General features: G+C 41.9%; 1 protein-coding gene across 3 annotated transcripts in view; it reads left to right on the top strand.

The window, feature by feature from the left end:
- Positions 1-4,565: 4,565 nt before the first annotated feature.
- tafa1b (TAFA chemokine like family member 1b) overlaps positions 4,566-14,440 on the top strand; it is a 112,033-nt gene continuing 102,158 nt past the window's right edge. Inside the window, exons 1-2 of one of the 3 annotated variants that reach the window (XM_029432753.1) lie at positions 4,566-5,128; positions 7,425-7,561. In XM_029432753.1, coding sequence (XP_029288613.1) covers positions 7,438-7,561 — 124 coding nt within the window. In that variant the 5' untranslated portion in view covers positions 4,566-5,128; positions 7,425-7,437. Of the gene's footprint in view, positions 5,129-5,831; positions 5,912-7,424; positions 7,562-14,440 lie in introns of those variants that run through there. The other 2 variants (XR_003832350.1, XR_003832351.1) reach the window with 2 other exon arrangements.

The following is a 14,440-nucleotide window of genomic DNA, read 5'->3' as shown; positions in this document are numbered from 1 at the left end:
AATATAGATGGGATGCAAACTGTGATCGCTGGTATTGAATTGACAAGTTGACTTTTTACAGCAGTAACAGTGTCAAATGTCCACGGAGGCTATTAAATATCCAACATTTAAAATCAGCCAGGCAGCTTTACAGGGAAGTGAAACATTTGATGTTTTGATTCAATTTCATAAATATTTGAATGTGGACATTTTAGCATTGGAATGGATTTTGGATTATTTGTCCAAATAGTAGCATAAAAATACAAAATTGCAGAGGACTTAAATCAGAGCCAAAAGGAATCCCATCATTTAGAGTCAGTTAAGGATGTTCCTTTAAGTCCTCTCACCAGCATCAGTAGCAGGGAGGAGATCATGTGAGGTCATGTTGACTCATCTGATCAGTTTAAAAAAAACATATCTCTTATTTCTAGTTCTAGTGAAAACTACGTGGTTAGGTTTAGGAACAAGGTCAAGGTTTGGTTTAAAATAAGTATGCCTACGTTTGTTAAGTTTGCCCAATCCATGCCCAGGTTTCGTGACTGCATTGCATCAACGTCGCTGAGGCCTGACGCCTTCATACTGTTAGAAGTCTCCAAACTGGGCTACATGTTTGAGCTGACAGTATAACAGATGATCACAGAGCTGGAAACAAAAAACTAAGTTGAGAGACAGAGCAGCCATAGTATAAACAGTTCTTACCGTGTGTAGAGGCATTCTTATGGTCGGCAGTGTGAAGGCAGGCAGGACTAGCAAACAAATCGAAAGGGCTATAACAAGCAAACAGGTCATATAACAACAGGCACAGGCAAAACACAATTTAAGGCTCGAATTCCAAGACAACATACACAATCTGGCCGAGGAGGACCACTGGTAACAATCTACTTGTCCTGCACTAATGGGACTAAGGGGCAGCTGTGCTGACAGATGACAGGTGATGGCCAGGGAAAGGAGATGGAATGAAAAAAGCCCACAGACACACATATACAGTAGTATGCCCAACCTCCTCCCTAAGACTTTATACAGTGGTATAATGTCACACTATTTCTGAACATAAAAAATGACCAAATTAAAGAAGAGTGAAGTGTGTCAGTGACGAACTGACTGGAATTTGCCTCTTGTTGCAAATGAGAAAGTAATTAGGGACGCGACAGCAATATTTCTGTTTATGGCTATGAAATAACAATTTTCTTTTGTGTTTTCCTTGGAGGATTTACACTGACATGTTAGCGTTTATTCTCTCAGGATCTGCTGACAGTAGAGAAAAGCTGAAGGTAAAGCCTGAGAGGTTTCTGTGTAGAGAACTGTATATCCACTTACCTTACCTTATACACTTAAAATTATATTGTTACAAATCGACAATATCCTAATGAACACCTATGAACAATTGCAGATAAAGGATGTTCTGATAAATGTGAAATACATTATTTCTACAGATCACGCTCCTTTGTTACATTAATCATCTTCCCTTCACCATCCACCACTGAGCAAGAGTTGCCACTGAATACTTCTTCCAAATTAATTTTCTCTCCCTAGCTTAATCTGTCTTGCTATTTTCTTTCTCTCCCTCTGTCTCTGCCTCCCTGTGTCACTCTACCTTTCTCTCTGATAGAATATCTTATGGAGCCCATGTCTATGGAGAGTAGGTTTAATAACACAACAGCTCCCCTCAAGAAATGCTTGGTTTGCTCCAGTGAGAAATGTTGAGACGTATGTAGGAATAATAGTGGACAAGAACTCATTTTTTATAGGAGAGCAGAAAGCGGACGGGGGTTTAAAAATTATATTTTGGTACAACTAGCGGGTGCATATTGAAGCTTGTTGGCTCCACTGGAAGGAAGAGTTTTATTAGCCAGAGGGAGAAATAGAAAGACAGAGAATGACAGAATGGGAAAGGAAGACGGAGAGCGAGAGACCGATGTTGGCACACCCTGCTGTTTAACAGGGCTGCCCAGATCCAAACACAGAGTTGGCCAGTGATTGGTCGGTTGTGGTTAGGGCTTGGCACGGGCTGCAGCGACAGCTGTTTGGAAATGATGAAAGCCCCTGAGAAGGGAGACAGGGAAGAGCGGGAACAGGACAACAATCCAGAATTACTGTGAAATGCTTCTGTCCCAGTCCATTCTCCCTACACAGCTTCGCCTGACGTAGAATGAAAAATAAGAGACCGCAACAGATCAACAAAAGGAAAGAATTAAGATACAAATGGGAGACTTTTGTTAGTACTGCACGTTGGAACTGGAAGGAACATGCAGTAATTGGATGCCTTCAATCTTAAGTTCTCCTCTGAGGCTTGTTTGTGGGCCTGTTTCATTTCACGCCTTCATCTCAGTCCAATGGGACAGATCATAGAGACATTACGACAAAATTAAATTCAAGCGTACATGCTATTAATGCTCCTTACAAAAGGAAACATCAACAACTATGCACAAATACAAATAATCCTATTTATTGGTAATCAAGCCATTCTGTGCAAATATAGCTTGACAGTGTAGGAACACTAATCAATGTGGTAATTACTCTGTAGCTCCTGCTTAATGTGAATCTGGTCACTTAACATGTGGTGTGCTTTAACCCAACAGAAATCCAGATGGCAGCTTCACATTTCATATCTGCATTCACATTAGATTTTTGCAGATCTATGTGAATACAAAGGACGCAGTCCAAAGGCAAAAAACACATCAACAAACGGCTTAAAACAGGAATAAGTGCCGCACCGCTCTTATTTTTTATCCTTTTTACCCAGTTTTCAGCCATAAGAGGAAGTCTCTGTTAACAGCTATAATACCCAGTCGGGTACTCACATCACACTTTGAATAATACAACAGAGGGAATAATACCCCCCCCCCACACACACACACACACACATACATACACACACACACACACACACACACACACACACACACACACACACACACACACACACACACACACACACACACAGACACACACACACACACATCTCTTCCTCCATTTTGTTACATTGTGCTTTTCTAAATTCAGCTTCTTTCTTCCCTGCACATTGTAACTCTGTGAGGCTGTGCACATCTGGCTGTCAAATCACATAATGGCGTGTAAAGAACAAGCAGAGGTGATAGCAGTAGCAGCAGCAGCAGAGATAGTTCAGGCTGCCCTGTGGCATGGCACAGTGACCAGCAATTAAAGAGCTTATTAACCATCTAACAAATTCTACCTACGATACTTGACAACTGGATCAGGAAGATGATAGTGTTACTGTGCAGGCTGTAGACATACACTGTTCATAGCTATACCTACGACACGTAATGCACTGTAAATTGTGTAAATACCAAAAATAATAATTTGTAATAAATTGTGAACCAGGAGGTATAGTTATTCTAACCCAAACCACAATCTTTTCCTGTCAAGACGGAAGACTTTATGCATGTAATAAGCGAAAATTGACATGTGTTGCTGGACATTCTTAGGAGAACTTTAACTTTTTGAAAGATATTATACAGACGGTTGCATGAGGATACGTTGGGCTCGGAGGCATACACCGACTGTATTTACACAAACCCTAGCAAGCAAAGAAATCAGGGTGCTTTAACAGCTCCGGGACAAAGTTTTATCCAGATATTCATCATCAAGTTCATCTGTCTGTACTCCCCCACAGAACCAGCACTATGCTCACTGTCTGCCAGTTTATTTAGCCCCTCAGCTGTGTATTGTTTTGAGTAGCATAGGGTTCATTTTCAGTGAAATGTCAGACTGTGAGTGAGTCAGCCATGGCAGGTGCGTGGGATTTGCATATACTGTAAATTTTCGCTTAACAGTGTAATAAGTTAAAGGGGAGCTCCTCCACATGGAAGGAAATGTGTTGGAGGAAAACATACTCCACACAAACAACACTTTCACCTGCCTGCCTGGCTCAGGCCCAACGGAAACATACACATGGAAACACCGACGGCTGTCTTTCCTTCAGAGGCAGCGGGTTCAGTTAGTGAGCATGTGACAGAAGGATGCTCACAGACTCTTTCAGGCTGCCGCTGCAGATGCAGGTTTGTTTCAGGGTGGTAAAATATCAAAAAAAGGACAGGCTGTAAAAACAAATCACCATCACCACACAAACAGGTAGAAGGAGCACAGCCAGCTCGTAGTAGATACTATGGTGATTGCTGCGCCCTGATGGAGCACTCTGCCTTCTATTAAAAGTGCTGTGCTTGGAGCATATTTCACTCTCACCCCTTAAATGCTGGCGGGCCATGACTAAAGAAAAGGCACATTTAGTCATCTTCCCTCCACACCCTTTCCAACTCACACAGATGCAGTGCAGATGGATGCACTCAGACACATTCAAAGTGAGCTGAAGGCTATACTCGCACATCTCCTGACGTTGTGGAAGGGAGGCTGGGATGAAAAGAGGGGTGGGTTAATAAAGCATTCTGCATTTGCTGATGAAGTCTTGATGCAGAAGTGGGCAGTCTTGCTTTAAGACATGTGATCTCTCTCTGCTCTCGCTCTCTCGGCTCTCGCTCTCTCTCTTTCCAGCTGGGCTACATTGTAATACACGCACACACACGCGCGCGCGCGCCCTCACTCACACACTCGCTCGCTCTGCCTCTCTGACACAGACTCTCTACTTAGTGCGTTGGAGAGAGGACTGAGGCTCACACTATCAGCACAGCTTCTCAATGGGGGGACGCAGCCAAGAGCAGACAGAATAGTCATTCCATTGGAGCCTTCCGCCGCACGCGTGAAAAGGAGTCGACAAGTGAGGGGGGGTAAATTAGCTCCCTGTCATCACAACATAGGAGTTCTACTGACGGAGGAGAGGCACAGACTGAACGGAGGAGAGGACAGGAGATCTTGTACGTATATGGCAGAGACAACAGTGACATGATCAACCTGCCATCAACTCAGCTCCTAGTCAGTTTGTGACACAGACCTCTGGGTGTTTTTGGTGACTGTGTTGCCCGACGATTTCAAAAGGAACTCTGCAGCGTGGGTCCAGAAGAGAGAATAGTGTGGAAGGAAAAACAACACAGAATTTTAGCCCCTTTTGTGCTGGTGATCGGCTTATCTGGTACTGGAATTTCTTGCGGGAGTCCCTGGCTTCAAAGTATGGATGGATTTAAGACGGAGGAGTGAGTCTGCTTGGCAGGGAGGCAGTGATTCTGACTGAGCTCAGGTAAGGGTGTGGAACTTTCGAGGAATACCTCTGGTGTTTGGGGAAAGGGTGGGTGAGCGCTGATGTACTAGGTGACTTAGGGCTACAGAAAGTAAAGACTTGTATCCATGCAGAGAAATATGAAAAACAGCTTTCACTAAAAACACCCTATAAATCACAATACAATATTGTATTTGAGTTGTTATACAAGTTTCAATTGTATTTGAAACAAATAAGGTACATAATAATACTACAACATAGCTGAAATACGTACTATAAGTGCAGTCCATTTAATAAAATCCAAAAAAGTTCAGACGCTTTCATAAGATGGCAGCCTAAATAATGTTGTGACACCTCGATCCTCCTGCGTTTTCGAGGAGTCTCCACAGCAGAAGAAGCGCAGGCTGCGAGAAAGAAAAACGACTACTTGTGTTAAATCGATGTTGTACGCAGGTGCCTCGTGTGCCTGCAGGTGTGACTGCTGTTTTGTACTCCTCGACTGCACTTACTCCCCACGCTGCTGGACTTACCAATTACGCATAGAGGAGCTGTCCTCCCTCGCCTTTACGCGACACTACAAAACTGAGAGTAAACTGTTTTACTGTCTTTCTTTTGCGCATTGAAAACAAGATGGACATTTCTATAAAAGATCTCGCGCGCTATGGAACAGGCTGCAGCAGCGACTAGAAGAGTTATGTTATCCTGAAAGCTGCTCTCTTTTCCTCCCGAAGTTCCCTAAAACGATGCTGTTCGTTTTTATTTAAAGTCTGCCGTGCATCTTCTCCTCTGGTAAATACGCCTCTGGTGAGAACCACATTTTATTTTCGCACGATTCACCGGGAGGAGCTCAGTCATATCTATGCAATATGCAGTTAACCATACAAGCGCAACGATGCTTATGCATATGAAGCCAGTTTGGCGAACAGAAATACTGTGTGGATGAAAAAAAGAAGAGGAAAACATACCCAGGGGACCAGTTCACATTTCCACAAACCCGCGGATTATGGTGGATTTAGTTCAGGGGTGGGGATTTACAATGTGCTGTTCATAATTGTATGCTTAATTTTCGCTGAATATTAAGCAGTCTCAATGTCACTGAGGGCACAGAACACATGGGGCAACATTTAGTAGCCTAATGGATTTAATCTCAGATACACATCAGAACACAAAGTGGTCTAGTTGGAGCAAAACAAGAAAGCAAGCAGTGGCTTCAGTGCTTTCTGGAAACAACATATTGGCTCTGGCCTGCCTTTATTCTGCAGACATGTTAAACATTTCTGTTCATACAGACTCCTTTATTTAAACGTGAAATATGCATGGTTTGAAGTTCATATTAAAGAGACTTCCTGCGGCTCATGTGTCTGCTTTATATTCTCCTGTGTATTGAGATATTGTAGAATCAAACATTAAAGAAGTGTTAGATTCACACTGTCATATTTGAACAGCACATTCACTCACCTCAGTGAAAACTGACAAAAGTCAAACAAATGCAGTTAGTGCCTGTGATATCTGAGGGATACAGCGAGTGATTTGGATGAAATATATTCTTCTCAAAACTGATAATCGGTCCAACGATTATTCATTTTTCTAAACAGTGTCACTGAACAGAATAGTCGGCAGGGAGCCAAAAGACACCAAGCCACAGTTTAGTTTAGAGGAAGTGGGCTGAAGCTTTTAAATTTCCCTCTGCGGGGTCCTGAATGGATAGGAGCACTGCTAACACCTGGAAAGGAGGAGAGCTTCATTATTCAATGAGGGCTGAGGCGTGTCTCCATATGCTGGCCCTCAGCAGCTATTAGGCAGTCGTTGAACAAGTCGGCAAGAAGGCACTTCGTGCTTGGAAATCTTCAATATTTTAAAAACATTTAGAATATTGCTGCTGTTGTTAACACAACTGAAATTTTCAAAAAGGCAGGATTACAAAATTATTCCATTCTGAAAAAGTATTTTTTTCCTTTTTCTGCACTTCATGATACATGTGCGTGTCCTTTTCAGACTTTGATGCAGAAATATATTGACAATATTAACTTTGTGTTTGAGTCTGCAGGGTTTTTATTGAAGCCTCTGTCTCCTCTTTTTCTTTTCACTCCTACTGTTATTATAAGAAAATGTCAATACTCATACCTTTTAAATAAATCTAGGAGAGGTATTGGTCTAAATATTTCTGGGTGATATCAGAAGATACAGCAGTATACTATGTTGTTTCTTTTGTTTGCCACATTAAAGCAAACACAGTGTGTGTGTAAATATGTACGGATACATGCTGTAATATGACTGTTTTCCTAATGTTTCTCCCCCGCTGTGTGCCGTCCTGCAGACTCAGCCTTACCATGTCCTGGTTGTTGGCCATGTGGATTAGCCTCGGCTTCCTGCTGTTGTGCCAGGCCACACTCTACCAGACCATCCAGCAGCACCATGTAGCCCGGCCCGGCCGCACCGACATTCTCACCCTGGGTACGTGTACCTCTTTGTTACAGTGTTGCAGTGTGAGACGTTGCCCTCTCGATGTGGCGAGCAGTTTGGCTGTTTGAAAAGCAACAGCAAGAGGCTGCTGCAGTATGTCAAAATACTTTGCCATGATACGATACTGTAACGTGATGATTCACCGTATTGTCACTACTAATTGTGCATCTAATTGCATGTTATGTGCTTGTACTCTATATATCTACAAATATGCAATTGGTGCTATTTATGGAAGAAATATGTGTACTGCTCAGTGTTAGACTTTGGTTCTGTGGTGAGCGGCACACTTCTGTTGAAATCTGAACATGGAAAACCCTCTAAGACAAACATTGTGAGTTAGCTGGTAGGCAGATGATTTGTGTGTGCAGCGAATCATTTTTGACTACTGCACCCTGAATCTTGCTGGCAGACTGTTACGAGTAGGACAAGCTGTAGGCAAAAATCCCTATTACTGTGCTTGTAGCCAAAGGAGCTTTGATCACTGTGGCTTAGATAGAAATGACAATTATGTTTCCCTCTTTTGCACTAGGAACATTTGGCAATTAAGCCTGACGCCTGCTGCACCGTAGGGGCAAGAAGGAGGGTAGACGGCGAGGCGGATCTAATTCTCTGATTATGGAAAAGCTTACCAGCATTGCTTATGGTGTATGTGGGAGTGTAACAGGGAAGGCAAAGGTTTTCTTGAGCAAAGCAAAGGCTTTCTTTAAGCTTCTAACAATGAGTGTGACTACCATATTGAACTTTCGTACAGAGTGGGGGCTCTCTCTCCAGAAGCCAAGTTAGCTGTTAAACATTGATGCTATCTTCAGCTGGGTTCCCTTTCATGTGTGTCGCATTGCCAAGCAAAAATGCAAGTAATTGAAGCACAGCAAGAGGGAAAAAAAGTCCAGCATTGAATTCCCCATTCTTGTGTTGATCATTGGTGACTTTAAGCAGCATGTCGGAGAGTTGGCTTACTTTTGCTTCGGAACAGCTGACACAGGAAAATCCCAACTATGATGGAGAGAAAGTTCTCAAAGTATCCCTGTCGCGTTAATTGGAACAAGAGGGTGAGGGATGAGCGACAGAGAGCTCCGAATGAATTTTTAAAGACTAGCTTCTAGTTCTTTCTGTGTTTCTTTTTCTCTTTTTGACTGGTTGGCAAGTCGTGCTTGGTGCCAAAGATGTACAAGGAAGTGCAAGGCTCAGTAAGTGTCTCTTGAATAATGCAGTGGTCCCAAGGGGAAAGGAAGGGGGAAAAAACAAAAAAGAACCTCCCTCCAATCACCACCCCTGGCGTAGATCTAGAAGAGTCTTCCAGGCAAAGAATAGTTATGGCTGAGGCTTCTCTGGAAGGTTTCCTGTCAGACAGATGTACTCACACACCTGCTGCATACAGCACGGAGGAGGGTACGGACTCGCACATGCTCACACATTTACAAACCGTTTTCTCACCGAGGCCTTTATGGTGTGGCGTTTCCATGGGCCCTCTGGGGATACTGGGGTTGTGTTCAGAACATATCAAGTGTAACAGGATGCAAGCTTACACTCTACAGATGGATGATAAACACACTCTGTTGACTTGATCTTTTTAAGTCTCAGATTTCCTTCATGTTATATGACTGATTTAGGCTGAGCCAGTCAATTTTGAATGATGACTCCAAGAAGTAATCGAAAGAGAGATGTGCTACAGTATACCAGTATTGACATTGGGACCGACGCTCTGTTATGTTATTTTAACGCAAATAATCTCCAGAAAACTTTTAAAATCAACAAACTATGATGGATGACAGACATAATTGGAGCTGACAATCATAATGTGAGGATATGTTGTGATATTTTAACATCCTAATCAGCAGGCTTCCCGGGGATAATGGTCTATCAAAACTGGGCACTCGAAGAGTGCACATCTCGGTCTGTTTTTTTTCCTTCTCTGCTGCTTGGCAACTATACAATTTACAGTATATCATGTTTTTTTTTTAAGAGGATTAAGCTGACATCAATCTTAGTCAGCCGTGGAGTGGCGTTAACCGATCCAACCAGAACTGCTCGCTCAGAATTGAAATGCCATGATGAATATTTGAATTAGAATTGATTTTATAATTTGAGAAGCTCTCTGGTTTCATTGAGGCCAAAACCCTCAGATATAAATAGATATGGCTATGTAGGACGTATGAAAAAAAAAAGAGATGTCTTGCCTTGAAAAATCCATTGGCTTTCATGCTTTGCTGTTTCTCCGTAATCAAATAATGCTTCTGTGTTTCTAAAGGACGATGAAAAGATGTGCAATATACTCTCTGCTATACAGAAAATTAAGTTGTAAAATGGCTTTCGTTAATGAAGCGTGAGGAATACAAGATTCAAAATGTCTGTGCTGATAAACAGATTAATAGAAATAATGTGTTATCTTAGTCTCACACGTACCTTCCATCTGCTGAGATTATTGATTCATTATTTTTTTATTGCTTGATGACAAGATAGGTGAAGCTGCTCTCCTAATTTGGCATGCTTTGCTGCATTGTCTTCTGGACACATGATACAAGTTTTGAAGAGAAATAGAGGGTTGGTATTTTATGGGAAAACATGTCCCGAAATACATTTTTGTGGATGTTGGCATGCAGCCCGGCTGACTGTCTGAGAGACCTGGTACAAAAAATCACAAACCATGCCACAGAGATAAAGATACACAGACGAGGGGCTGTGCGGGTATCTGAGGGGGAAGTGAAGGTTATGTTGATCGTGGTATGGATGTAATCCCCCAGCCTGTTGAAGCATCTAACAATGTTTTAGAAATCAGCGTATCTGCATTCTGCAACAGCGAGCTGACTGTGCATACCGAAAAAAAGAAAAGGAAATGTGACTGCTGAGATAAAGTTTCCAGATTCCATTTATTTATTTTTTTCAAATGTTTCCATGACAAATCGGCATAGTCACCGCTGAGGCGGAGATTGAGTAACGAGTTGCCTGACTGCTTCGTCACCTGCTCAGGAAGCGGCGCCGCTCCCTTTCCCATGAGCCTCCGCTTCACACAGCCTCCCCTGCGTCCTGCTAGTGCGGCGCAAGATTGATGGCGGCCTGATTCTGGGCAGCCAATTCTGGTCTCTCAAGAAATAATCCACTACATTGACAGATGAGCTGAATGTGACATGGCACACACACAAGCCCGGTTCTGCACTCTCCCCACCTGCCAACACAGCGAGCAGAAGTGCTCACTGCCAACACCGCTGCTACACAAACCAAGACACTTCTAACACTACTGGACTCAATTACAAGTCAGTAAAAGTGTGACCGATTTACATTGACAGTGACATCGCTGAAGTACATTTGGTGTTAAAATAAAAGCGCTCCCTAATGTGTTGTCAGTGTAATATAATATTGTCATTAAGGTCAGGCTTAGCAGGTACTGTATTTATTTACCCTTGTTCAGCTGAAGTATGCATACAGCAGCCATGTTCATAATGTTTCAATACCCAGAGGAGCAGTCTGAATATAACAACACTTTAGCTGCTGCTTTGTTTTATTATGACTCTGACAGGGCATTTTAAGAGTCTCAGATCTAATAGAACAACAGGATTCCTGTTCCAGGTGCCGCTGTAAAACTAACTCTACTCTGCCTGTTACACTTTGATAGCAGTCTGTTGCTGACCTTTTGTTTGACCCTTGTTTTTGGCAGCCATAATGACAAGGCAGTGCAGGTGTATATGGGCACTTTCGCATTACTGCACTTGGTATATTTTTTAAATTATCTGCTTTTCATTTGAAAGATTATCATAAGCAAATGGTGAAGATTCTACTGTCAGTGGCGGCCATAGGCATGCTGATTTTTGCACGTACATGAAAGATTGTGACACAGCACACAAAATGAGTGATGGTAGAAGGCGGATAACTAACACAGTGGTGCTGCTGTTGTGTTTTCATACACTGATTTGAAACAGGCTTGTGAAGTCTAATCGCAGATGATTGGAAGGCATTTTAATGTGCTCATTGTTCAATGTGACATAATGCTCCCTAAATGTAAAGAACTCTTTGAGGTGGAAGAAAACATTTTAATTACTTTGATTAGGCAAGTTGCATCATATGGTCAACAGGAGTTCATGGGCAAAGATGTGTTAGGCAAATTAAGAAACGCATCTCCGACACCCTGTCAAAATACTATAGTGCTCAGCTTTAGCTTTATGTATCTATTGAAGCTCTAGTTTTTTAACTTTAGATCTAAGGGTTGGAGGTTTTCTAGAGTAGGGAATATCTGACAAGATACAGGGTGTTGAAATAAACATTGAACTTGATTTAGGACAGCTCTCTTGTCAGTGAGGACGGGGTAGAAGTTTGGAAGACATACATACGTACGAAGTGATTATTTTTTCCGTTTTCTTTCCATTGCCAAATGGATGGCTGCTTCAGAAGATTGATGGTTTTTCTGCCAGTGTTTGGGAATGTGAAGAAATTAGCTCCACTGGTTCAAAAACTGAACACACATACCGTTTCCAAGTCGGAACACATTTCCATACATCTCAGAGTCCTCATTACAACAGTGTTAGCGACAGAAATGCAAAAGTGAGCTGCACTTTTTCAAGGCAGTCGTCTTCAAAGTGGTAATCTGCAGCTTCGCTTATTCTATGGAGGTGTAAGAGTTTTTATGAACAGCAAATCCATTCATACTACCCTCAGGAACAGCTTTTCATGCAGGCACTCTGTGTTTTTGTATTGCCATTAAATCAGCTTTATTTACATCGCCATTAAACTGTGGGAACTAATTAGTGTGAGAATTAATGGTGAAAGAAATTCAATTAAATTTGAATGGATGACGCCTTAATCATATTTTCCACAACACGTCCAAGTCATTACTGTCCAAGATTGTGGAATAGCCTTTTCTTTGGTTGCATGTTTTCTCTGCTATTTTGTTTGATTAAATATTGACTTGTGTCTGTATCCTGTAAAACTGTTAAAAGCTAAATGAAACTATAGTGCGATGGAAATCAGATTTTCTATACGACGCACATTTAATTTGAACATACATTTTTTTGAACATGTTGTTCTGCAAATCCTGCCTTTTTCCAACAAGCGACGTAAATCCTGTAATCTACCTCCACATGGGATTATAATTGCTTTGAAAACTGTGGGCTTAGTTAGAGCGCTCATATGCGCTATGTGATCTCCCTTTCTATCACACAGCATGCCCTTCGAGGTAATGAAAGCAACCTTTCTAAAAACTAGGCAATAACTGCCTGATCATTCAGGTCCCGAGCAGCTCTTTCTCCGTGTCCTCTTCCCCCAACCCTCCATCGTCTTGCCCCCCCCGCCACCTCTACCTCCTCCCTCCATCTCTTCGTCTCTATCGGCCCCTCAGACGATTTGTCATGGATCAGATGAGACAATTTGTCATGGATTAGTGCACTTAAATGTCTGTGTGATAGTGGAAGCAGTCACTGGAAAAGCTTAGGAATCCTATTACATTGCGTTTTATGGCCGGCAAGAGGGGAGGTAGGAGTGGAGGTTGAATTGGCACTTTCTATGGCCTGTGTGCCATTTCTTGACTTTTTTCTCCACACATAATCAGATATTCACTTAGAGGTGAGCTCCACTGATGTGTCCAAACTGGGAAAATAGACCAGAAGTTATATGTTCTTTCTTGGTTCACTACTCGCTCAATATGTTGACACTTAATTGACTGTTTGCTAAGCCCCACTATGCCTGTCAAGCTTGACGTTCTCCACAGCACATAAGCAGTTTACAATAATAACAGTGGTGGATGTACCACTAAAATATTTGTAGTCACTTTTGAAACTATGGGTTTTTGAATCCACACAGAAGTCAACAAAAGCCGGCTTTGTATTTCGAGCTGACCGTGTTGGATTTTGTCGGCTGAAATACCAACTAGCTCACAAATTTGATTTTAAACTGACTTTTTAAAGTTTCCAGAGGATTTGTTTTAAAACAAGAACCCTGTTAAAGGGATATAAATATGTTGTTGTTACTCTAATCTCTGCTAGCAACAGTAGGATGTTCAGTCAGGTTTCTAACATTACATGTAATCCCAAACATGCTCTTTGCTTTTGAAAAGTTCTAGGTTATTTCTGTTGGCAGCATAGACTGTAGTAAGTGGGCGTAGTCAACGTGATGTCACGCATTTGTTTGGGTCTATGGTTTTGAAGCCTCGATTTCAGCATTCTGGCTGTCGCCATCTTGAGTTTTGGACGTTGCCATCTTGTTTTTTTGGAACCAGAAGCGACATGAGGAGCTAAGTACAACTAAACGTTGACGTTTTTAGGAGGCCAAAATGTTACCTTTAACTGAAATCACACTGTGAAAGGGTTAAAGTTAAATGGCATATCCTGCTTTATTGTCTATTATAACCAAATAGGACCATCATTTACATCATGCTGTATTGAAGAAGACTTGAAACTAGCAAATGAAACAATTAACTACTTAGGAAAATGTTTACCCCCTGCTGGCCTTTAGAAAGGATGCAGGTTTAAGGCACTTCCACGTTGGTTTGGTTGCCTCTTGGTAGGCAGTTAGCTAGTTAGCCAGGAATGCTAACATTTGCTGGTGAAGTTGCACAAACAAACTATTTATTCCATTTCTTATACCTTTGCTCTAGTGTTTTGTAAAGGCTAAAAACCACACTGACAAAACTCTAGCTCTAACTCTTGCACTACGCTTCTCTCTGTGGAGAAATTAAAATCTGTGAATTAGGATGTTGTATACCTTTTCAAGATTGTTTCTGTACAAACTTTACTCTCTACTGTCCCTACTATTAGTGATACAAATGTGAGCAGTCCATATTATGATTGCCACTTACAACTATAAATGAGTCAGCGAGAAATAATCTGTTTCTCTCACTGTTTCATATTCTGTGTCGGCTAACAGACTCTGATTCACCTGTGGCAA

The sequence above is a fragment of the Cottoperca gobio genome, chromosome 5 (genome assembly GCF_900634415.1).
Source record: "Cottoperca gobio chromosome 5, fCotGob3.1, whole genome shotgun sequence".
NCBI classification, from domain to species: Eukaryota; Metazoa; Chordata; class Actinopteri; order Perciformes; family Bovichtidae; genus Cottoperca; species Cottoperca gobio.
This window is presented reverse-complemented; position numbering and strand designations above follow the sequence as displayed.